Raw genomic sequence first — 25,819 nt, 5'->3', positions numbered from 1 at the left:
AGTACTGTTCCAATATTAAATTATTAATCCTTGAAAAATGCTTTCATCTCAGCACAAATCACCTCAAAATATTCTAATCCTACCTGCATACAAAACAGATACAGGGCTTCTGGTGAAAACCTTAGTTACACATTTACTAAGAGCCAGCAAGCACAATGCAACACTAAACTACTAAATTAGTCATTGTCCGATGGAAGTTGAAGGATTCTACAGAGCGTGAAAAAATGAAATTTGGTCAGCAAAGGGTTAAGATTTTTATCGTCAAGGCAGTGACATCTCAGTATACAAAACAATTTACCACACATTTGAACCGACAGCTCAAGTGTGCCAACAACAAGTTGTTCCCAGTTGTGTCGCAAACCATGCAATAAGTGATCCCTGAACCCAGTTTTTATTTATTTTAAATACACTCTTTAGCTCGCTGTAACTGTGCTAACAGAGGGTTACTTTCTTAGAAAACATCCAGGAGTAGCGGTTGAAGAGATGAATGTTTAGTCAACCTCCTCGATGGTTGGGCCAGCGGATCCACCACCGCCAGGTGCGGCACCACCAGCTCCAGGGAACCCACCAGCCATGCCTTCTGGCATACCACCCGCACTCTGGTACAGCTTGGTGATGATGGGATTGCACACCTTCTCCAGCTCCTTCTGTTGATGCTCATACTCATCCCTCTCGGCAGTCTGCAAAACAAAGACATTTAGTGTTCTGGCTAATTTTTCACAGCCAAAAATAAATAAATAAATAAATAAATAAATAAATAGCCTACAAAAGATAGAAGATTTACCTGGTTCTTGTCCAGCCAGCTGATGACCTCTTTGCACTTGTCTAAAATCTTTGTTTTGTCGTCATCACTGATCTTGCCAGCAAGTTTTTCATCCTCCACCGTGGACTTCATGTTAAAGGCATAGGACTCCAGGGCGTTCTTAGAAGACACCTTGTCACGTTGAACGTCGTCTTCAGCCTTGTACTTCTCAGCTTCCTGGACCATGCGTTCAATGTCCTCCTTGCTGAGGCGACCTAGGTGCAAATTGCAAATTGTTAGTAATTTTGTTACAGCACATTTGCGATTAGGTTTTGAGTCTAAAGAAAAACTCACCCTTGTCATTGGTGATTGTGATCTTGTTCTCCTTGCCAGTGCTCTTGTCTACAGCAGACACATTCATGATGCCATTGGCATCAATGTCAAATGTCACCTCAATCTGGGGAACACCACGGGGAGCAGGAGGGATGCCCGTCAGCTCAAACTTGCCCAGGAGATTGTTGTCCCTGGTCATGGCACGCTCACCCTCGTAGACCTGTTTGAAGTATGCAGGTTAAGCAGACATTTTTGGAACAATGCGTCTACAGTTCTGACAACTGTATTTCGCTCAGACATCCAAGGAAGGTCAGGGCCATCTTTGGTCTTGCAACCTCTGGTGGAAACTACGAATGGCAGGAATAAACGTCATCACTGCGAAATTGAGAAACTGGTATCCAGTAATGTTGTGCTTACCTGGATGAGCACACCAGGCTGGTTGTCAGAGTAGGTGGTGAAGGTTTGAGTCTGTTTTGTAGGAATTGTGGTGTTACGTTTGATCAGCACAGTCATGACACCTCCAGCAGTCTCAATACCTAGGGATAGAGGGGTGACGTCCAGAAGCAGCAGGTCCTGGACATTCTCAGACTTGTCACCAGACAGGATGGCAGCCTGGACAGCTGGAAAAACAAGCAGCAGTTAGATAAAGACAATTGTAAGTTCGTAACAAAAAAATAAAGTATAGGTCACCAAGGCTCATGATCTCCAGCTGCTATTGTTGTGCAGCTCATAATGCAAGCAACTGAGAGAAGGAAATATGAACTGATGTGCGCAGCCATTTGGCTGAAGACACTTACCAGCGCCATAAGCCACAGCTTCATCTGGATTGATGCTCTTGTTGAGCTCTTTTCCATTGAAGAAATCCTGGAGCAGCTTCTGAATCTTGGGGATACGGGTTGAGCCACCGACCAACACGATGTCATGAATCTGCGCCTTATCCATCTTAGCGTCACGGAGTGACTTCTCCACGGGGTCCAAGGTGCCACGGAAGAGGTCAGCGTTGAGCTCTTCAAAACGAGCCCTGGTGATTGATGTGTAAAAATCAACTCCCTCATACAAAGAGTCGATTTCGATGCTGGCTTGGGTGCTGGAAGACAGGGTGCGCTTCGCCCTCTCGCAAGCGGTGCGCAGACGACGGACGGCTCTCTTGTTGTCGCTGATGTCCTTCTTGTACTTTCGCTTGAACTCAGCGATAAAGTGGTTGACCATGCGGTTGTCAAAATCTTCCCCACCAAGATGTGTATCTCCAGCAGTGGACTTGACCTCAAAGATACCATCTTCAATGGTCAAGATGGACACATCAAAGGTGCCACCACCAAGATCAAAGATGAGGACGTTCCTTTCAGCGCCAACCTGAAATTAAAATATCGATAACATTCTCTAAAGCTACTTATTTATGATGAACTTCCTATATTTGGTCATATACATTGGACATTGCGTAAATATAAAATGTGCGTAAATTACAATATTGATCATTCACGTATAATCAGAATTGTTCCAAGTTTTCTACCTTCTTGTCCAACCCATAGGCGATGGCAGCAGCGGTTGGTTCATTGATGATACGCAGGACATTGAGGCCAGAGATTGTCCCAGCATCCTTAGTGGCCTGGCGCTGGGAGTCGTTGAAGTAGGCAGGTACCGTAATTACAGCATTGTTGACAGTCTTAAACGAAAACAAGCAATACATTAGCATAATTTCCATCAAAGATTGCATTTTTTTGTCCTGGGTTATGCCAAATTACATACTTTTCCGAGGTAGGCTTCAGCAATCTCCTTCATCTTTGTCAGCACCATAGACGAGACCTCCTCTGGGTAGAAAGACTTTGACTCGCCCTTGTACTCTACTTGAACCTTGGGGCGAGTGTTGTCATTGATGACATTAAATGGCCAGTGCTTCATATCAGACTGCACAACGGCGTCGTCAAACCTGCGACCAATCAGTCGTTTAGCATCTGTAAAAAAAAAAAAAAGAAAGTTTATTTTAAAAATCAAAAGACATCTACTTCAATGTCAGCTTCCATTAAGATCACTCAGACATCCAAGGAAGGATTTAAGCCATCTTTGGTCTTTCAACCTCTGGTGGAAACTACGAATGGCAGGAAAATCGTCATCACAGTGAGGAAGTGCTTTAGACGGGTCATCTACGACCATTTATATTTCAGTCTGTCATTCTGGTCACATGTTCATAGGAGTCAACGTCAACACCATCCATTGACGGGTGCCAGTCACTCATGCAGTATTGGGCTGCACTTTGAGGTGCAAAAACTAGAGTACTTTATTAGAATCAGGAGAAAAAAGCTTAACATGTTGCCAAGCAGACAAGCTTGACAAGAATGACATAAGACTACATTATTACTATTAAATACAAAAAGAATGTAATTCATACCAAAAACTGTGTTGGTGGGGTTCATGGCAACCTGATTCTTGGCTGCATCTCCGATCAGCCTCTCTGAATCTGTGAAGGCCACATAGCTGGGTGTGGTCCTGTTGCCCTGATCATTGGCGATTATTTCAACTTTGCCATGCTGGAACACACCAACACAGGAGTAGGTGGTCCCAAGATCAATACCAACTGCTGGTCCCTTAGACATGATTCCTATACAAATAAAAGGAAATGCTTTATTTGATAAGGTCATTGATTCAGTTTGACTTTTTCCAGTTTGTGTTGCCAGTGCATGACACTGAAGTACAAATACTTGTTAAAACAAATATGGAGACAAATTGAGGAGATGAATACAAGAAATTGGTAGACATATCTTGGCCATTACATGCATTTTAAAGAAACAAAGGTTAAATATCCTGTATATAATTGGAATTCGCTGCAAAAGATTTGAAACACCTCCAGTTTCTAAAGCATTTAAAAACGAATTCGCATTTTATAATCCCAAGAGATGTAAATAGTGCTTGGAATTTTTCAGTCACGTGATCACGGGCGCCAAGTAACAACAATTCAGAGGTACACGACCAAGTGCCCACCATTTGGGGAGCCCACAGGCACCATGCGCCGGCCTTGACTAAGTCATTTCCTAGCGGCACCTCAGGCATCTTCACTAGGGCGAGTATAAACTAAGCATAACCTAGATGCCACAGAGCAGGCATCTTGAGAGCATCACGCTAGACATGCCATGAGACATCAAATTTACCACAGACAGCCGGAGTTAAGACCGGAAATTGGAAAAAAAGCAACTTTCTAGTTGGTTTATTACTACATACGAGCAATAAACCAGCCAACACATTACCATCAAACAGTTTGATCATAATAGTTCAGATTGAACTGTAAGAGCCTACAAATAATCTCAAGTGAATGGCGATACAAAGACTTTTGTTCTGAAAAGTTAACCGGAAGTTTGTTCATACTGGCTAGCTTGACATAGTTTGTTCGAGAACATTCTCGAGCGTCTCAGGATCCCTACCCCCACCGTTCCCACACTGCTCGTGAGTAACGTCCCCATCTTTACCAGCATAAGAGTATAATTGTCGACAATGTTAATCATCTTTATCGTTAAAGATCAGCAGAGTAATTAAAAATCAAAAGTACATTTCGAATGTCTAAATAACGTTACCTAAATACAGTGAGTGAGCAAAACGCTAAAGCCAACGTCCCTCACCCCACACGAGGGGTGTGGGGAGTTTAACTAAAATATATACATAATCCTGTGACTATTTAAATAATAACTTACCGAATTGATGAACCGAATGTGATTGTAGGTGCTATATTGGAATGGACAGCGGCGAGGCTTGCTGGTCCTTGCCGGTATGAGAAGGGAAAGGGTGGATCAACCGTTATCGCAGCTTTATATATGACCGGCAAAGCAGCCAATGAGACGTCGAGTCTTTGAGTCTTTACCCAACGGTCCACCAATGACGGTAAGTATAGTTGATGACGTTGTTAAAGATCCAGCATACTTCCTATTTTATGATATGTATTTCATAATCAAAATGAAAGAGCGCATGGCTCGACTATAACTGGTGATGGATGTAGTTAGGTAAACGATATCCGAGATTTTCTATCCATATTAACTATTTATGTATAACGTTATACAATAGAATGAGTTTATATTATTTTTCTATTGAGGAGTTATTGAGGAAATAAGAAAAGGCCAGCAGCGGCGATTTAGGCCCCTGGACTTGCCAAAGTTTAGAGCAATGTACACATGTATTGGGGGTAATACACAGAATAAACCGAATGGGTAGTTAAGAATATGTTTACATGGTTTACATGGTATGAACAATATTCACTGTTCCAGACACCAAAACTTGGCACAATATCACTCCAGCCTTAAAAAAATAACTCTGTTGGCTTCCTGTGTTCCACCAGATCAAACTATGTTTCACATATTTTATAAGTGTTTACTCGAGGTGGAGGAATGATGAGAGGTGGTCAGACTGTCCTAGGGAAAGGAACAGATCCTTCTAGGATTTGCTCAACCTTTTTGTTCACCACAGATTGTACATTGGCAAGGAAAATGCTGGGTAGACATAGCCTAAGGAGTTTTAGTTTGTATTTCTGAAATGACCTGATAAAGTTGACCAAGTTGTGAAGGTCCAAAAGGTCTAGTTGGCTGTATATTATCTGCAAGACTGCTTTGAGTAAACATACTTGAAACAAATAGGCAGATAACTAATTTACGGAATCAGGAGAGCTGCTGAGCCTTTCGTTTTGCACACACCGCCATCTTGGTCATCATCATCCATTTCATGGCCTAATGGAACATCTGCAGGGGCACCATCCGGTTTGAATTTACACACTTGGTTATGTTTGACTTCTAGCTTGAAGGCATGTAGTTAGGCTGTGGACCCAGACAGGTGGTGCTCTGTGGCCTGGACACTTCACTTATTTCCACACAGTTAGCAATTGGTTTTGAGTTGCTATGCGTAGATTTGAGCCCAGCCAGGAGTACATCACATCCCTAGATAGAAATAATAGAAATAATACTGGATGTAACTCCAGCTCTATGAATAAATGCACTGTTCTATTCTAGTTGTTGATTGTAAAAGGTGGGTGAACAGCAGGTGCCCTGGTGTTTTATAGTCTGTGGTCACGACCTTTTGACTGGGGGGCTGGTCTTAGGGTGCAGTTAACCCTTAAAAATCACTTATCCATGTTCAAACAAAGCATGCCAGTCTGTTCTAGCAAAACATCATTTATTGGTTCATGTCAAGACAAAATGTATACAATATTTACACGGTTATAAGCAAGTTACCACTTTATTTGTGTAAACATACACTCTTTGCTCCAGTAAAAAGCTAATCAGTTTAATCTGTGAACATTCTAATGGTGCTCATGATATTACTGATATTGTACTGTATTTTACAGATTGTCATAGCTCTGTCTCTTTTATGTCACACTTGGCTAAAGTTTGTCCCGGGATTTGAGGTTGAGAAGGCTGCTCTTTATTTACACTCTCTGCTGCTGCCATCGTATTTGTGTTTATCACTGAGCTTATCATGGTTGGTTTCTCAACAACGTACTGTGTGAATGCCGTGTTGAAGAGCCCTGAGAGAGAGAGAGAGAGAGAGAGAGAGAGAGAGAGAGAGAGAGAGACAGAGAGAGAGAGAGAGAGAGAGAGAGAGAGAGAGAGAGAGAGAGAGAGAGAGAGAGTGAGAGAGAGAGAGAGTAGAGAGTAGACAGTAGACAGTAGTTAATGTAAAGGGTTTAATACATTTTAATAGAATTAAATGTTTTGATGTTGTTGAATTGAACTCAGAATTTCTGGGTTCCTGGGTTCCTTGGTCAGCTCAAATGACTTTTATTCCCCAATATTTCTAACAATCAGCAAACCCAGCGAGCTTCATTCATTTCTAAAAGCTAAAAGTTGTATTCAGTCCCATTACATTTCAAACAATAGCACAACATTTCTGTAAATGATCCATGTCTTTACAAAGCATGTCATGGGGACAAGAGTAATTCAAATGTTTGCAGTTGTATTCCAGTCTCTGCTGGCATGAATGTTTCTCAGTACTTTTCCACATTTCCTCTGCTTTAAAAAGAGTGCTGAATGATCTGCTCACCTCTTCGTCTCTGTCCTTGGGCGTTCCTCTCTTCCTGGCTTGATTTTGATTTACTGCTCTCCTCTGATGGATCAGTGTCCTCATTCTCTGTAACAAAAAAAACTGTCATACTTTCAAAAAAATATCATTTCAACAGGAAAGCACTTGTGTCTTTGTGGTGTAATTACAAGATGCTGTGCAGAAAATGAGAATATTTTCTGCTTACCTCTTTTCCAGGCAATGTGCGCTCTCCTCAGCTTGATGGCAAAGAAAATGACGACCACCAGGAGACCGAAGATCAGGCATGTAACCAGGAAGACCAGTAATGATGAACTTCCTCCGGTTCCTGTCCGCATCTTTGAATCATTAAAGCTCCCTGGAAATTGACAAAATGCTAGTTAGTTCAGCAAAACCTGAATCACTTTAAAGACTCATTTTCATAGCAGGCCAACTGAACTTCAGGCAACCTCTGTTAAAAATGTGAATGTACCTGTTCTGTTTCCATCCGTACTGTTATTGGATGTGATGTCCTCTGTTGTCTCAGAGACAGATGTCCAGCCTATGAGGCATTATGAAGAAGAAAGGTACACTAAATAACACTTAAAAAAGCTCCTACAGTCAACCCTGTTTTCTAAGTGGAACAACGCAGCTGTAGTTGTTCAGACATACCACTAGGTGGGATCAGACATCTGTCAAGAATAGTTTTGCATAGAATCTTACGATACACTCATATCATACCTGTTGTGTTTGTTGCATTACTGACGATGTCATTCCTCCTCCTGGTCGAGCCTGATACAATAGAGGTTGCTGAGTCATTTATAAGAAATAAAGACAATTTGATAAATAAGTCTCATGAGAAAATAGTTTTCATAAAAGGTACTTTTTCTTTTAAAAGGTGCAAGATGTAAGATGTGGCCAGAATCTTAGTTTAGGACATTAAACAAATGAACTAACATTGTCAACAGAATGTGAAGAGATGTCAATAACCTCAAGGTACTGTGTTGCAGAGATATCTATTGAAATGAGCATGCAGCTAACCCCGTCCTGTCTTGTAATACCACTTGTACCTCGAGAGTCATAGCGTCCAGTCTGCCCTCCAGAACATGAGAGAACAAAGAAGTATATTTTGATAGTTTGTTTAATGGACTACATCCAAATCGGATGAAACAGGAAAATGACGTCCTCCTTGCCACCAAGGAGGCTGCTTTGCAGAGAGGAAAGCGGATTGCAGTTGGCAGTCAGCCCAAATTCAGCCAGCTCTGGGAGTCTGATCCCAGGGAACTGCCCCGACTCCCCACCGGATCAGCAAGCTTTCTGTTGCTGCCGCAACAAAGGTTTGACCGGACCCTTAAATGTTTTCTGTAATGCATCAAGACTGGCAGATGAACTGAATGTTATTTAAGAAGCTGGAAACTGTAAGCTCCTATGTCACTTTTAATGTAAAAAAGGATTTGAATTTAAATATTTTAGAAAATGTAAACAGCAGTTTTTTGAGCTGGGATCTCTCTATACTCAGTGTATCTTGAGATGCAAAACTCTGTGTATCACATAACAGAGTTTCACACTATATTTGGAGACTTCCGTCACAGGAAACGGATTTAGTATCACAACTAGTGGTGGTTATGCGCCTGATCTAAATGCATTGTGAAGCTATCTGTATCTGTAGTTTCCATCCCATGGGCTCAGATTCAGGTATTTCAATAATAAGAAAAATAAGTGAAAGAGAAAAAATATTTATATGAATAAAAAATGATTTAAAGAAATGTCATGTAGACATTAATATTTTTTTTATTTATTTTTATAGGAATTTTGAGTCTTTCAGGCATGCCATAATTTACTATTTGAATCTGATGTGACATTTATTCTGCCATGTTACATTAAAATAACCTTTTTGTGTCTCCGTATCATCCGATGTGGAATATCTTGTCACTTAAAGTCCATGTAACATAAAAATGATACATCAATGAAAACTGACCCACTCACCACTAGTGCTGAGATGTGAGCCTGTGGATGTAACATGGACCAGAGGACGTCCACTGGGTGCTGTGACTGTCTTTGGCTCATAGGAGGAAAACAGCTGATTGGAGGGTGCAGTTGATAACTTTATAGAGCTCTCTGATGACGGACCCGTCACGTCTCTGGTTGCAAGGTACACTGTTGTTCTCCCGTGTCTGAACCATTCGGTTGTTGTTCCTGGCACCTCCGTTGACCCTCGAGGCTGGGTAGTAGGGGAAGTGGTCGTGTATGTGTGCCGACTCTTTGGTGCTGTGACATCAAAGGGGTTTAAATTATTACTAAGCAGAAGTAGCATGAAATACATGAACAGTCTAAGTGAAAACTCTTGCTGACTGATTTTAACAATCTGGTGATTTTTTTTTTAGAATACGGGAAACCCAACCATTTGCAGCACATAGAAAGAGGAAATCACGTGGGGCAGTTTCACAGCCTGGTGCTGTGGACAGTGTCATGGAGAAACTTGTGAGAAAATAACCCTCTCCAGTGCTTTCCCTGCTTTGTGACGACACAACTACATTGCCAATGTTCCTCAAATATCAGCCATTAAGCAGAAGTACTTCAAGTAAACAAGTTTTGGTTAATGCAAGCGCCATTTCTACTCCATTTCTCTGACGGTGAAAGTTGGAAGTGAATAAATTGTACTCACGGTCTGGTCTAATTTTGACAAAGTTCATCAGAGGTTGTGAGTACAGAGCTGGATGGCGAACAAGGCATTTGACTGTGATCCTTTTCTCAACTGATTGAACTTGTAGCAAATCCATTGAGACATATTTGTTGTCTTCATATTTTCTAACTTCTTCTTGGCCATGAGCTGTGGAATAGGACAGATGTCATTAGTATTATTTTTATGCAGGTGTATGAGGTTACAAAGAACAATCAAAATATTACATTGTTGAGAACCGTCCAAAGTGAGTTTCAACTGTTAATCTTCTCTATAATCTATATAATCTAGTTTGGTCATTAAAGGACAATGTTGAAGGTTATGGACGTCACCAGGGCTTAACATCCGCCAACGCACTAACCCACCATAATTTGATAAAGATTATGTCATGGAGAGATGAGCCCACTCTGTGGTTGCTGAGTCTGATTTCAAAACACCTACAAAAGAGCATTTGCAAAGGGCTGTCTGTTCAAAAACAATGACAATGTCCAAGTATACTGTTATTTTTGTTCATATACTGTATATTCACTGCACTGGGCACAACAAGATTGAATGACACCAAAATCAGAAGGTGACATTTCATCTCTCTAGTGTAGAACATTTTTTTTAAGTAGAGTAGAGATTCAGAATAGCAGGGAGCAAAGATGCAACACCACCAACACACAGCTAAAGATGGTAAGTAATGAGCCTTTATGAGTCAGATTCATGGTATTTTATCTTATATGCCTCACTTTGGTTTACTTTTTCATTACAGCGTAGCTTTTGCAATTTCTTCTAAGTCCACATCTTCTGTTATTACAAACTTACCAATAATTTCAGGTCCATTGTCCAATTTCCAGGAGATTTGGGGAGGATAGTGGTTCCCCTCAGCTGTGCATTTTATGACATACTTTCCTTCATGCTTAGCTACTTCCAGTTTGGGAAGGCCTTTAAAACAATCAACACCAGAGCAGATGTTATGACATTATTATGAAATGCTCATCAAATCATCAATGGTCGGGACGAGTCGTAGTGAAGGTTGTAAAAATCATTGTCAATGTCACATAGCTGGCTTGAACAATAATGCAATCTGTGACAAAATCCATTATTCTCACCTAACACTGTCACCTCCACTTTCTTCTCTGTTGTGTGAGCGTCATACTGAGAGCACGTGTAGTTGCCTCCATCTTTGAAGTTGATGTTCGAAATGCTGATGGTGAATTCTGATTGAGACAGTTTGTTGATGCTGTAGCGCTTGTCCTTTAAAGCTGGGAGCGAGTGAGGGAAAATAAAAAGATCTTTAATATCTGTAACTAAAAAGCCAGAGACAATTTGGGTTGTTGCTTATGTTGAGTGATTGAAGCAAGAGATATGTCATATTCACCTTGATTATGATTGAAGAACATAATATATCCTTCAGGGTTCTTCCAGTCGACATGGGTCATGTGAGCGTTAGTAACTGGGCAGCTTAAGCTGATTGTCTGACCTTTTTTTACAGTCACACGCAGCCACACTGCAAGTGAAACTGTAATCAAACAAATAGAAACATCAATTTCATTGTAAATTCCCACTGAGAGCACAATGTCATTTTCACCCCATTGCAGTTTAATGATACACATAACATTTCATAAAATTACACCAATTCTAGGCAGCGACCCCTTTGGTCCTCACAAGCAAACTATAGTGGAATTAAAGTCCAGAGTAGATGAAGCATGTTTCCCTCCCTCGCACACAGAGGTGTCCGAACCCTGTTTCTCACAATTTGACTCATCTATTCCTGTCTGTGCCTCTGCCTCTAGCCTGGAACTGTGTGTGTGTGAGAGTGTGTGTGTGTGTGTGTGTGTGTGTGTGTGTGTGTGTGTGTGTGTGTGTGTGTGTGTTTGTGTGTGTGTGTGTGAGTGTGTGGAGGTGGTGTGACAGGAAAGAAAAACTACTGTTCTTCACTGTACTGCAACTACAAAAGAAGCAACCCCCCTGTCACATACATAACGCATATTTTCATGTGACAGGAAGTAATGTGGTGAGTTCTTTCATGGTGAAAGAGAAAGTAAAGGTGGGTCGGAGAAATACTGCGGGTTGTTCTCAGGGGCTTTGGGTGCTTTTTCTTTCCTATGGGGTGAGAATGACGAGCTATTTGGAAAAAACACTTGTGGGGGCATACTGACACCCGCAGTGAGGACAGGGGGCTTCAAGGCTCAGAGGTCATGAAGACTTGTTCCCACTCGTGGGTTGTGTTATAGATATAACATTATATTAACTGAACATTGGAACATATGAAAATGATACGAGTTATACCTTTTTTACCATACTGTATGGCAACATGTTTTTGAGAGTTTTCTCTAGACTTTAGTTATTGGTCTTCAGAATTTCTTCAAGTTCGTAAAACCTGATTTATAAAGAACATTTTATTTCAAAGGAAATACTGTATGCAATGTAAATCAAATGCATCACATAAGAGCAAATAAGCTGGTATTTGTAGCATACATACATAAAGAACGTGTTAGAATGTGGGTGGATGAAATGTCTAAAATCATTCAATAAAATGTAAAAACGTGGGGAAGTTGGATGGAAATCCAAATGGGGATGCAGTTCATCAAAGGTGCTGTTGACTGATTCAAAAACCTTTCATGTAAAACATACAAATTGAATGCCTTAATTAAAAAGCAAGACGACAAGTGCAACCATTTGATTTGTCAGAAGCATCAGAGTTTATAACTAACCCAAATATTCCCCGATAAACATTCACATTTTGAAACATCACACATTGCCATAGAAAGACGACTACTGTAACTGTTAGGAAGCCATGGGCAAAACCATCACTTCCAGTAAGTTCATCTGCCGTTTTTTAATTATCAGGTTCATGTCTCATTTCAGCATTAGCTACTTTTCATAACAAAGCGTACCTGTCAACAAGTATTGAAAGTGAAGGACTCACCCTGTATGAGTAACACGAAGACGCTGAGCTGTAGCTTCAGTTCCATCTCACTAACAATCACACTTCAACTCTGCCGCGTTTCCTCATCTCTCAATCTATTTGTACTCTACTGAGGGACCTTCCATGACATCACAGCCCTGTGGTTTCCATAGACTTTTTGGTTTAAGGGACTATCATGTGATATCTAGTAAAAGTACAAGGTTAAAAGTTCAGGATTCATACATATTATTTATTTAATCATTTTCTATTTAGCAGGGAGACTGCACTATACATATATCCTACCAGATATAGCTAAATGCTCATGTTCATCTGTAGTCCATGAGCGGAGGTGACAGGTGCTGTTTAGGTTGCAGCGATAAAGATCAGATGTATCAAAAACCTTACAACCACTAGGGAGTATACTATCAGCAATACCAATACCATTAGCTCATGTCTGAAAATGAATGTTGTAGTTATGCAATCCAACAATCGTAGTCACTGAATAAAAAAAGATAATAATCTTGATGTTCCAGCATGGCAAAGTTGAAATCATCGCCAATGATCAGAGCAACAGGACCACAGCCAGCTATGTGGCCTTCACAGAGAGGCTGATCGGAGATGCAGCCAAGAATCAAGTGGCCATGAACCCCACCAACACAGTTTTTGATAAGGTTGCAGCAGGGGGAAGTGATATATGTCAGGAAATATTTACTTCTCCTAATGAAGATTTTGACCACTTATGAGGGTGCAAAAAAGGACAAATGCTGCTAAACTGCTGCAGTGTTATTCCAACAGCAGATGGTTAAATGCTCATCTTGCCTATTTCATGGCAGGAAGCTGAGAAGCACCTGAGGACAAGGTGTCTGCTAAGAATGCCCTGGAGTCCTATGCCTTTAACATGAAGTCCACAGTGGAGGATGAAAAGCTTGCTGGCAAGATCAGTGATGACGACAAACAGAAGAATGATTTACTCACGCTTTACTTTTGAAGTAAGCAGTGCAGATTTCATTGCAATTCAACATTTCAATGGGTCTCGAATTTTGTAGGTTTACTTAACCGCTAACCTCTATAGATATGTCATTGATGTTATCAGAGAATGATGAGAATATGTGGTTAGATACCTGCTGGAATGCCAGGGGACTTCTCTGGAGCTGGTGGAGGATCCTTTGGACCAACCAGAAGATTAATCAGGAAGCTGACTAATCACATTAATATACCTGAATACTAAATAGACATTCCCAGAGACCTAATACATAATGTCACACTCACGATGATAAGTGATATTTGCTGTGTGAACATCTGAAGATGTGAGAGCAAACACCGTCTGTGCATTAAGTCATATTTTCAGCCCAGAATAGTACATTTGGACTGAATCACGTGTCTTGTCAGGTGTTGTTTCTGACGTGTCATGCTGCTTTGTGCTCATGTATTATAAAATTCATATAACTTTTTTTTTAACAAATGTTTTAACAAATAAATTACATCAGCTCAAATAATTCTGAGGCAGAACAGAGTAGACAGTTGTCTGAATGTGTCCCAATCATCATCTTCTATCACCATCATGTAGAAGAGATGTTTCAGATTCACACTTTATGTTGGGAGTTACATCCATCTGTGGCCAAAACAAACAATGCAGTGAAAGTCCTCTGCTAATGCTATGCATTTCCTCTACGCTACAGATTTCAGTCTGGTCAGCACACCGGTGTAAAGGTATGAACATGATGTAAACTACAGTATTAGAAAGTTATGAAGGATGCTCCCTCAACTACATAACCACCTATTCTATTGCCACAACACGTTTCCTCAGGGCTCCTGGGATCATCTGTAGCAAAGAATAAAATCACCATAAACCAAAACTCAATTAATCTTGAGAAAAACATCAGTTGCCATGGTTTCCTTGATTTCCTTAATTTTAGCATGACAGAAGGCACGTGATGGAATAAACCCTAGTCATGTGGAAGAGCTGACCTTAAAACAAAATTCAGGACTGCTCACAGCCACATACTGAACAGTACCTCTTTAAACCCCGCACAAGCTGCAGTCCGCGAGTTCTCTCTCACATAAAGCTGACAGTACACAGGCTCATGCAGACCGGATGTATTCGCCCTGCGCCACAAGGCTGCATGGCATTTATTGAGACAACATGACAGAAACAACACAACGATCTGTAACGTTTTGTAACAGCACAGCGAAACGATAGGAACCCCTCCCCTCAGAACTGGTCCAAGTTAACATGTGACTTTCTCCCCGGCCTTCTGATACGCCGACAACACGACAGAGACTGAGCAGTCTGTGAGCAGCCCCTATGGGATGTATTCATACTAGAAACAGAAACACCAAACACTGTACACTATTCGAAAGATTGTTTATCCAAAAAACCAGCAGCGGTATGGAAGGGTGGCAGGCTCCGAGATGAGCCCTTCATCCCGGCTCGAGTCCTTTACTTGCTCTTGGCCGGTTTCTCCGCCTTCTTTGGGAGGAGGACCGACTGTATGTTGGGCAGCACTCCCCCCTGAGCTATGGTCACACCTCCCAGCAGCTTGTTGAGCTCCTCGTCATTGCGCACGGCCAGCTGGAGGTGCCTGGGGATGATCCTAGTCTTCTTGTTGTCCCTGGCCGCGTTGCCTGCCAGCTCCAGGATCTCAGCGGTCAGATACTCCAGCACGGCCGCCAGATACACTGGAGCTCCGGCGCCGACGCGCTCCGCATAGTTGCCCTTCCGCAGAAGCCTGTGGACTCGGCCCACCGGGAACTGGAGTCCGGCCCGGGAGGAGCGGGACTTGGCCTTCGCGCGGGCTTTGCCTCCGGTTTTCCCTCTGCCAGACATCGTTATAGATAGTTATTGATCAGGCGGACACGCCGTGAACCGGTGAGTGGGAGAGCTGGGACTTTTACGTAATGCTTTTGAGAGGATATAGACCGCAGAGGCTTCTCCGATTGGCCGATTGAATCTGAAACTCGCGAGCCAATGGTGCAGCGCGCTGAGTGGTAGCGATGGTCCTCTGCTGAAAGACGCTCCAATCACACAGGAGGAACTCACATTTGCACAGCCACGTTATAAATACGGGGCTGACTCCGGGGCGCTGACTGGAGCCGTTCCTTCACCGCTGATTCAGACCAAAACTCAGTAGAAAGGAGACAAAAGGCGTCGCAAGAACAGGAAAGAAAGCTACGCCATCTACATGTACAAGGTGCTGAAGCAGGTGCACCCGGACACGAGAATCTCCTCCACGGCCATGGGCATCACAAACTCGTTTGACAACGACATCTTCGAGCGCACTGCCGGGGAGGCCTCGCGCCTGGCGCATGACAACAAGCCTCCACCATCACCTCCAGGGAGATCCAGACCGCCGTGCGCCTGCTGCTCCCCGGGGAGCTGGCCAAACACGCAGTGTCCGAGGGCACCAAGGCCATGACCAAGTACACCAGCTCCAAATAACGGTGGACAGAGACCCGACACGTTTAGGGGGGGACAACAACAGTCACAAAATCACCACTAAGACTTTGAAACCCTCCTCCCTGTGTCGGGCGTTTGCCAAAAGTCCATTTGTGATTGTCAGCCCAGGCCTCACGCTGAACGTCTTGAAATTATTTGGAACTGTAGACTGTAATTTTGTTACCTCAATGTTTCCTGATGTGTAAAATGTTTAACAAAAGATTTAAAAACAGAAGAACGCGTGTAAGTCGGTGCCCTTAAGCTACTGATGTCTCCTGTGATTTGCTCCATATATTAATACTGATGAGTACACATGCACCGTAGAAAGAAAACTGACACAACACACTTTATTATTGGTGTTTGCACAGTCCAAGCCTGATATTAAAGCTGTGATTTGATGCAGTGGGTAGTTCTGTTTCTACTTGTACTCTGGTCAAATGAATGATGGGGGACCAAGTGAATTTCAGTAACACCAGTTAATGAGGGTAAAGGATGCAGATGGTGCATGAACACTCCCCAGGGTTATTGTGGGGTAACTTCTCATAATTGGAGTTTTGGAAGTGAATGCTTGGATTTGAGTTTAATTGGCAATGTGGTTCAACAACAGGCTTCTGTTGAGCAGGAGCTCAAGGTTCTGTTTAATATCCTTCATATCGTTTATGGAATTAAATGTTTTCCCGTTACTCCAACATACTTTCCTTTATTATGTTAGGCATTTGAAGCAAATGTAGCAATACAAACAAATACTTGAGTAAACAGCATTTAGCTCCACCAACAAATAGCAGATATTGTGTCTTTTCGGGACAGAATAGCAGCTTCAGCTCCTGCTCCTGCTTTTCTGACTGCATGTTCCATGTTCCTTCCTTCCACAATGCCCCATCATCAGCAAACAGAGAATTACCTATATCTACTGGTACCTTTGTGAATATGTCATTAATCATAATGATGAAGAGTAGTGGGCTCATATGAAAATCGTTCTGTTATTATGCTTTCCATTATCTTAGACGTTAATGCTATTGGTCTGTAGCTGGTGGGTTTAGATGGATCTTTGCCAGGTTTTCTAATCAGAATCACTACTGCCTCTTTCTATGCGCTCGGTAACTTTCCTTCCTCCCACACTCTGTTATAAAGGCACAGCAGCTTCAAGAGTGCTCCTTTTCCCAAATGCCTTAGCATGACGTAGCATACCTGATCGTCCCCAGGTGCTGTGGGTCTTGAGTCCTTTATTGCTCTCACCATCTCTGCCAAAGTAAAAGGATCATCAATTTTATCATGTGTTTTCTCCCTCCTGTCTAACACATCTGGATGTGTTCGATTCATTCTTCTTTCCCTTCTCCTTCTTTCTTCTTCCGACAACTTATCTGAACCATGAATCTTCACAAATGCCTTGGCCATCATCTCTTCCCTTTCCCTATTGGAGACCGCCGTTTCCTCGTCAGATGTCAAAACTGGGTAATCCCATTCCCTTCTGTCTCCTCCCATCCTCTTTATCATTCCCCATACCTCTCCCACAGGAGTAGATCTTCCTATTTTATTGCAAAAATGTCTCCAACTATCTCCCTTAGCATGTCGTACTGTTCTTCTCACCACTGCTTGTGCCTTTATATTGAATCAAATGCTGCATGCAGAGATGGGCAGTATTTCTATTACTTGTATTTCAAATACGTATTTCAAATACTTTTGAGTATTTTGTAATTTGTATTTGATAGGGCTGATAAAAAATCTGACATAATTTGTAACAAAATACTTTCTCCACGAATCAAAAAACAGTTCACGAGTTCAGTCTTCAGATCTTCAAGTTCAACGGATTGTCTGTCAAGTTCAATATTGTATCTGAGTGTGACAGATGTCAACTAGTTGATGTATAATTTATGTCTGGGTCTGGCTACATAGCCTATTGTATATACATGGTGATTGTTATAATATCAAGCTAGCGATCGATGCTAACATGCTAATGACGCTAGCATGCTGTCTAGGCTAGTGCATAGCCAGTGTTTAGCAAGTTAACTTATCAGTCGAGTAGCTAGCTATAGGAAGAGGGAGATTGGGCGCTTGTATGTCATATGTGATGAATATTTTCTTGTTGATACAAAGCCAAAGTTTATGGGATGTTAAGTCCCATTAATAAAAATATATATATATACATAATCAATCAAGTTGTTGTCTTTTAATAGCTTTGCTTAGTTACACTGACATTCTGTGACTGTTCTTCCTTTTTGTGGGGTTCACCAGAGCTTTGTGTACATTATATAAACCTGAATGCTCTGCTATACCAAATTGTGAGAGAACGGAAAGTCCAGAAAAAAGTATTTCCTATATTTTAAATACAAAATACATGTATTGTATTTTGTTACATTTTCTGGCACCAGTATTTTGTATTTTATTTTAATACAATTATTTGAGGGGTATTTTGTATCAAAATACATTTTTATGTATTTTTGCCCATCTCTGGCTACATGTTATGGGTTCTTCTGACTTGTCTAAATGCTTTGTTCCTGTTTTTAACAGCCTGGCAGCAACAAGTTTCTTATTTATCCTATTTTTACTCCTGGGTATAGATCCATTGGCTGCCATAATAACAGCTGAAGTTACTTGCTTGTTTATGTCATCTATCTCCAGCAAAGGCGATCTTTGTCATTGTTCTCTCACTTAACTTTTGGAACTCATCCTAGTTATCTTTTTGTAAGATCCACTTTGGGATTCCACCTCCTGGTCTGACTCCCACTCGATCAAACATGAGACTGGATAATGATCACTGCCTACTGTTGTAACTGTCCAAACTTCCTAATAAAAAACAACGAATCAATCCGAAGCGAACATTCAATTGAAATGACTCCTGTTACCGTTTTAATGTAATTTTGCCTAACAGACAGTGTTATGTACTGAGTGAGTGAGACAGAGAGATAGACACAGAGACAGTCATACAGTTAGGTGGAGTGAGTGAGGCAGGCAGGCAGACAGTCATTTCTACTGAGTGAGTGAGTGAAATATAACTGTCACATATGTGATGAGTGAGACAGGCAGACAGTCATTTGTACTGAGTGAGTGAAATATAACTGTCACATAAGTGGTGAGTGAGACAGGCAGAAGGACAGTCATTTGTACTGAGTGAGTGAGTGAGACAGGCATACAGACTGTTATGTACTGAGTGAGTGAGTGAAATATAACTGTGAAATGTGTGATGAGTGAGACAGGCAGTATGTACTGCCTGTCAAATGACTGAGTCACTCACTCAGCCATTTGTACTGAGTGAGTGAGTGAGGGTTTCTATGGAGAATATTTTCAAATCCTCTTAAACTTTTTCGACTTTCAAATCCTTCTACTTCCTCGTACTTTCAGCTATAGACACCATTTCAACTTTAAAATGTTGAGCTGCAGGGTTAATCGGTCATTTAAATATAACTGTCACATATGTGATGAGTGAGACAGGCAGACAGACAGTCATTTGTACTGAGTGAGTGAGTGAGACAGGCATACAGACAGTGTTATGTACTGAGTGAGTGAGTGAAATATAACTGTCACACATGTGATGAGTGAGACAGGCAGATAGACAGTCATTTGTACTGAGTGAGTGAGTGAGACAAGCATACAGACAGTGTTATGTACCTGAGTGAGTGAGACAGAGGGATAGACACAGAGACAGTCATACAGTTAGGTGGAGTGAGTGAGGCAGGAAGGCAGACAGACAGTTATATGTACTGAGTGAGTGAGTGAAATATAACTGTCACATATGTGATGAGTGAGACAGGCAGACAGACAGTCATTTGTACTGAGTGAGTGAGTGAAATATAACTGTCACATAAGTGATGAGTGAGACAGGCAGGACAGTCATTTGTACTGAGTGAGTGAGTGAGACAGGCATACAGACTGTTATGTACTGAGTGAGTGAGTGAAATATAACTGTCAAATGTGTGATGAGTGAGACAGGCAGTATGTACTGCCTGTCAAATGACTGAGTCACTCACTCAGCCATTTGTACTGAGTGAGTGAGTGAGGGTTTCTAGGGAGAATATTTTCAAATCCTCTTAAACTTTTTCGACTTTCAAATCCTTCTACTTCCTCGTACTTTCAGCTATAGACACCATTTCAACTTTAAAATGTTGAGCTGCAGGGTTAATCGGTCATTTAAATATAACTGTCACATATGTGATGAGTGAGACAGGCAGACAGACAGTCATTTGTACTGAGTGAGTGAGTGAGACAGGCATACAGACAGTGTTATGTACTGAGTGAGTGAGTGAAATATAACTGTCACACATGTGATGAGTGAGACAGGCAGATAGACAGTCATTTGTACTGAGTGAGTAAGTGAGACAGGCATACAGACAGTGTTATGTACCTGAGTGAGTGAGACAGAGGGATAGACACAGAGACAGTCATACAGTTAGGTGGAGTGAGTGAGGCAGGAAGGCAGACAGACAGTTATATGTACTGAGTGAGTGAGTGAAATATAACTGTCACATATGTCATGAGTGAGACAGGCAGACAGACAGTCATTTGTACTGAGTGAGTGAGTGAAATATAACTGTCACATAAGTGATGAGTGAGACAGGCAGGACAGTCATTTGTACTGAGTGAGTGAGACAGGCATACAGACTGTTATGTACTGAGTGAGTGAGTGAAATATAACTGTCACATATGTGATGAGTGAGACAGGCAGACAGACAGTCATTTGTACTGAGTGAGTGAGTGAAATATAACTGTCACATAAGTGATGAGTGAGACAGGCAGGACAGTCGTTTGTACTGAGTGAGTGAACGAGACAGGCAACAAGACAGTTTTATATACTGAGTGAGTGAGACAGAGGGATAGACACAGAGACCGTTATACAGTTAGGTGGAGTGAGTGAGGCAGGCAGGCAGACAGACAGTTATATGTACTGAGTGAGTGAGTGAAATATAACTGTCACATATGTGATGAGTGAGACAGGCAGAAGGACAGTCATTTGTACTGAGTGAGTGAGTGAGACAGGCATACATCAGTGTTATGTACTGAGTGAGTGAGTGAAATATAACTGTCTCATATGTGATGAGTGAGACAGGCAGACAGAGTCATTTCTATTGAGTGAATAAGTGAAATATAACTCACATAAGTGATGAGTGAGACAGGCAGAAGGACAGTCATTTGTACTGAGTGAGTGAGTGAAACAGGCATACAGACTTTTATGTAGTGAGTGAGTGAGTAAAATATAACTGACACATACTGTATGTGATGAGTGAGACAGGCAGAAGGACAGTCGTTTGTACTGAATGAGTGAATGAGACAGGCAACAAGACAGTTCTATATACTGAGTGAGTGAGACAGAGGGATAAACACGGAGACAGTCATACAGTTAGGTGGAGTGAGTGAGTGAGACAGGCAGACAGTTAGATGGAGTGAGTGAGTGAGACAGGCAAACAGACGGTGTTAGTTTTAAAGATTTTCTTCAAAAAAGTGCCTCAGGACAGTTTATTTCACAGCTTCATGATGTTTCCATCAATATCTGCAGTTTTCAGCAATTTACTGCCTAAAGATGCACTTTTAATTTGTTATGCTCTTAAAACACGTTTCAGACTGAGAGGAGGCCAAAAGTGGATTTTGTGAAAGTATACAAAGTTTCAAAGATTTTCTTAAATAAAGTCGATCAGGAGAGTTCATTTCACAGTTTCATGATGTTTCCATCAATATCTGCTGTTTTCAGCACCTTACTGCCTAAAGAAGCATTTTTCATTTTTTATGCCCTCAAAGGACGTTTCAGGCTGAAAGGAGGCCAAAAGTGGATTTTGTGAAAGTATACATAGTTTCAAAGATTCTCTTCAAAAAAGTGCCTCAGGACAGTGTATTTCACAGTTTCATGACATTTTCATCAATATCTGCTGTTTTTAGCACCTTACTGCCTAAAGAAGCATTTTTCATTTTTTATGCCCTCAAAGGACGTTTCAGGCTGAAAGGAGGCCAAAAGTGGATTTTGTGAAAGTATACATAGTTTCAAAGATTCTCTTCAAAAAAGTGCCTCAGGACAGTGTATTTCACAGTTTCATGACATTTTCATCAATATCTGCTGTTTTCAGCACCTTACTGCCTAAAGATGCATTTTCATTTTTTATGCCCTCAAAATACGTTTCAGGCTGAAAGAAGGCCAAAAGTGGATTTTGTGAAAGTATACATAGTTTCAAAGATTCTCTTCAAAAAAGTTCCTCAGGACAGTGTATTTCACAGTTTCATGACATTTTCATCAATATCTGCTGTTTTCAGCACCTTACTGCCTAAAGAAGCATTTTTCATTTTTTATGCCCTCAAAGGACGTTTCAGGCTGAAAGAAGGCCAAAAGTGGATTTTGTGAAAGTATACATAGTTTCAAAGATTCTCTTCAAAAAAGTCCTTCATGACAGTTTATTTCACAGTTTCATGACATTTTCATCAATATCTGCTGTTTTCAGCACCTTACTGCCTAAAGATGCAGTTTTCATTTTTTTATGCCCTCAAAAGACGTTTCAGGCTAAGAGAAGGCCAAACGTGGATTTTGTGAAAGTATACATAGTTTCAAAGATTTTCTTCAAAAAAGTGCCTCAGGACTGTGTATTTCACAGTTTCATGACATTTTCATCAATATCTGCTGTTTTCAGCACCTTACTGCCTAAAGATGCAGTTTTCATTTTTTTATGCCCTCAAAAGACGTTTCAGGCTAAGAGAAGGCCAAAAGTGGATTTTGTGAAAGTATACATAGTTTCAAAGATTCTCTTCAAAAAAGTGCCTCAGGACAGTGTATTTCACAGTTTTATGACATTTTCATCAAGATCTGCTGTTTTCAGCACCTTACTGCCTAAAGATGCAGTTTTCATTTTTTATGCCCTCAAAAGACGTTTCAGGCTAAGAGAAGGCCAAAAGTGGATTTTGTGAAAGTATACATAGTTTCAAAGATTTTCTTCAAAAAAGTGCCTCAGGACTGTGTATTTCACAGTTTCATGACATTTTCATCAATATCTGCAGTTTTCAGCACCTTACTGCCTAAAGATGCAGTTTTCATTTTTTTATGCCCTCAAAAGACGTTTCAGGCTAAGAGAAGGCCAAAAGTGGATTTTGTGAAAGTATACATAGTTTCAAAGATTTTCTTCAAAAAAGTGCCTCAGGACTGTGTATTTCAGTTTCATGACATTTTCATCAATATCTGCTGTTTTCAGCACCTTACTGCCTAAAGATGCAGTTTTCATTTTTTTATGCCCTCAAAAGACGTTTCAGGCTAAGAGAAGGCCAAAAGTGGATTTTGTGAAAGTATACATAGTTTCAAAGATTTTCTTCAAAAAAGTGCCTCAGGACTGTGTATTTCACAGTTTCATGACATTTTCATCAATATCTGCTGTTTTCAGCACCTTACTGCCTAAAGATGCAGTTTTCATTTTTTTATGCCCTCAAAAGACGTTTCAGGCCAAGAGAAGGCCAAAAGTGGATTTTGTGAAAGTATACATAGTTTCAAAGATTTTCTTCAAAAAAGTACCTCAGGACTGTGTATTTCACAGTTTCATGACATTTTCATCAATATCTGCTGTTTTCAGCACCTTACTGCCTAAAGATGCAGTTTTCATTTTTTTATGCCCTCAAAAGACGTTTCAGGCCAAGAGAAGGCCAAAAGTGGATTTTGTGAAAGTATACATAGTTTCAAAGATTTTCTTCAAAAAAGTGCCTCAGGACTGTGTATTTCACAGTTTCATGACATTTTCATCAATATCTGCTGTTTTCAGCACCTTACTGCCTAAAGATGCAGTTTTCATTTTTTTATGCCCTCAAAAGACGTTTCAGGCCAAGAGAAGGCCAAAAGTGGATTTTGTGAAAGTATACATAGTTTCAAAGATTTTCTTCAAAAAAGTGCCTCGGGACTGTGTATTTCACAGTTTCATGACATTTTCATCAATATCTGCTGTTTTCAGCACCTTACTGCCTAAAGATGCAGTTTTCATTTTTTTATGCCCTCAAAAGACGTTTCAGGCTAAGAGAAGGCCAAAAGTGGATTTTGTGAAAGTATACATAGTTTCAAAGATTTTCTTCAAAAAAGTGTCTCAGGACTGTGTATTTCACAGTTTCATGACATTTTCATCAATATCTGCTGTTTTCAGCACCTTACTGCCTAAAGATGCAGTTTTCATTTTTTTATGCCCTCAAAAGACGTTTCAGGCCAAGAGAAGGCCAAAAGTGGATTTTGTGAAAGTATACATAGTTTCAAAGATTTTCTTCAAAAAAGTGCCTCAGGACTGTGTATTTCACAGTTTCATGACATTTTCATCAATATCTGCTGTTTTCAGCACCTTACTGCCTAAAGATGCAGTTTTCATTTTTTTATGCCCTCAAAAGACGTTTCAGGCTAAGAGAAGGCCAAAAGTGGATTTTGTGAAAGTATACATAGTTTCAAAGATTTTCTTCAAAAAAGTGCCTCAGGACTGTGTATTTCACAGTTTCATGACATTTTCATCAATATCTGCTGTTTTCAGCACCTTACTGCCTAAAGATGCAGTTTTCATTTTTTTATGCCCTCAAAAGACGTTTCAGGCTAAGAGAAGGCCAAAAGTGGATTTTGTGAAAGTATACATAGTTTCAAAGATTTTCTTCAAAAAAGTGCCTCAGGACTGTGTATTTCACAGTTTCATGACATTTTCATCAATATCTGCTGTTTTCAGCACCTTACTGCCTAAAGATGCAGTTTTCATTTTTTTATGCCCTCAAAAGACGTTTCAGGCTAAGAGAAGGCCAAAAGTGGATTTTGTGAAAGTATACATAGTTTCAAAGATTTTCTTCAAAAAAGTGCCTCAGGACTGTGTATTTCACAGTTTCATGACATTTTCATCAATATCTGCTGTTTTCAGCACCTTACTGCCTAAAGATGCAGTTTTCATTTTTTTATGCCCTCAAAAGACGTTTCAGGCTAAGAGAAGGCCAAAAGTGGATTTTGTGAAAGTATACATAGTTTCAAAGATTTTCTTCAAAAAAGTGCCTCAGGACTGTGTATTTCACAGTTTCATGACATTTTCATCAATATCTGCTGTTTTCAGCACCTTACTGCCTAAAGATGCAGTTTTCATTTTTTTATGCCCTCAAAAGACGTTTCAGGCCAAGAGAAGGCCAAAAGTGGATTTTGTGAAAGTATACATAGTTTCAAAGATTTTCTTCAAAAAAGTGCCTCAGGACTGTGTATTTCACAGTTTCATGACATTTTCATCAATATCTGCTGTTTTCAGCACCTTACTGCCTAAAGATGCAGTTTTCATTTTTTTATGCCCTCAAAAGACGTTTCAGGCCAAGAGAAGGCCAAAAGTGGATTTTGTGAAAGTATACATAGTTTCAAAGATTTTCTTCAAAAAAGTGCCTCAGGACTGTGTATTTCACAGTTTCATGACATTTTCATCAATATCTGCTGTTTTCAGCACCTTACTGCCTAAAGATGCAGTTTTCATTTTTTTATGCCCTCAAAAGACGTTTCAGGCCAAGAGAAGGCCAAAAGTGGATTTTGTGAAAGTATACATAGTTTCAAAGATTTTCTTCAAAAAAGTGCCTCAGGACTGTGTATTTCACAGTTTCATGACATTTTCATCAATATCTGCTGTTTTCAGCACCTTACTGCCTAAAGATGCAGTTTTCATTTTTTTATGCCCTCAAAAGACGTTTCAGGCTAAGAGAAGGCCAAAAGTGGATTTTGTGAAAGTATACATAGTTTCAAAGATTTTCTTCAAAAAAGTGCCTCAGGACTGTGTATTTCACAGTTTCATGACATTTTCATCA

At 40.7% G+C, this 25,819-nt stretch overlaps 4 protein-coding genes and 1 long non-coding RNA gene across 7 annotated transcripts; 2 read left to right on the top strand and 3 right to left on the bottom strand.

The window, feature by feature from the left end:
- Positions 1–241: 241 nt before the first annotated feature.
- On the bottom strand, positions 242–4,837 carry hspa8 (heat shock protein 8). The gene is made up of 9 exons (XM_079171439.1): positions 4,756–4,837; positions 3,462–3,671; positions 2,822–3,027; positions 2,586–2,738; positions 1,873–2,428; positions 1,493–1,695; positions 1,097–1,295; positions 785–1,017; positions 242–680 (listed from the first exon to the last, which is right to left on the bottom strand). The coding sequence occupies exons 2-9, from the start codon at positions 3,664–3,666 to the stop codon at positions 492–494; spliced, it is 1,944 nt and encodes a 647-aa protein (XP_079027565.1). The 5' UTR covers positions 3,667–3,671; positions 4,756–4,837; the 3' UTR covers positions 242–491.
- LOC306704868 lies at positions 4,459–7,443 on the top strand. Its single transcript, XR_013767323.1, has 3 exons — positions 4,459–4,510; positions 4,784–4,942; positions 7,304–7,443. It is a non-coding gene; the product is annotated as an uncharacterized lncRNA (long non-coding RNA).
- crtam (cytotoxic and regulatory T cell molecule) lies at positions 6,213–12,703 on the bottom strand (the record flags this gene model as incomplete). 3 transcript variants are annotated; one of them, XM_079171440.1, is made up of 11 exons in its annotated part: positions 6,213–6,572; positions 7,088–7,189; positions 7,293–7,442; positions 7,557–7,625; positions 7,805–7,873; positions 9,050–9,331; positions 9,729–9,893; positions 10,551–10,670; positions 10,838–10,990; positions 11,107–11,247; positions 12,658–12,703. In XM_079171440.1, 11 exons carry the CDS (start codon positions 12,701–12,703, stop codon positions 6,397–6,399), a joined length of 1,473 nt encoding a protein of 490 aa, XP_079027566.1. In that variant the 3' UTR covers positions 6,213–6,396. The 3 variants fall into 3 exon arrangements, with proteins under 3 accessions (XP_079027566.1, XP_079027567.1, XP_079027568.1); XM_079171441.1 differs by having other exon boundaries at positions 7,088–7,174; XM_079171442.1 differs by having other exon boundaries at positions 7,805–7,855.
- A 2,373-nt stretch (positions 12,704–15,076) lies between these two features.
- On the bottom strand, positions 15,077–15,463 carry h2ax1 (H2A.X variant histone family member 1; the record flags this gene model as incomplete). Its single annotated transcript, XM_079171324.1, has 1 exon — positions 15,077–15,463. One exon carries the CDS (start codon positions 15,461–15,463, stop codon positions 15,077–15,079), a length of 387 nt encoding a protein of 128 aa, XP_079027450.1.
- Positions 15,464–15,534: 71 nt separating this feature from the next.
- On the top strand, positions 15,535–16,075 carry hist2h2l (histone 2, H2, like; the record flags this gene model as incomplete). The annotated part of the gene is given in 3 exon segments (XM_079171946.1): positions 15,535–15,576; positions 15,768–15,951; positions 15,954–16,075. Coding segments are annotated over 3 exon segments (348 nt in total).
- Between the last annotated feature and the right edge of the window lie 9,744 nt (positions 16,076–25,819).

The sequence above is a fragment of the Pholis gunnellus genome (assembly GCF_910591455.1).
Source record: "Pholis gunnellus genome assembly, chromosome: 13".
NCBI classification, from domain to species: domain Eukaryota; kingdom Metazoa; phylum Chordata; class Actinopteri; order Perciformes; family Pholidae; genus Pholis; species Pholis gunnellus.
The sequence above is the reverse complement of the archived record's forward strand: the minus strand, read 5'-3'. Positions and strand labels throughout refer to the sequence as shown.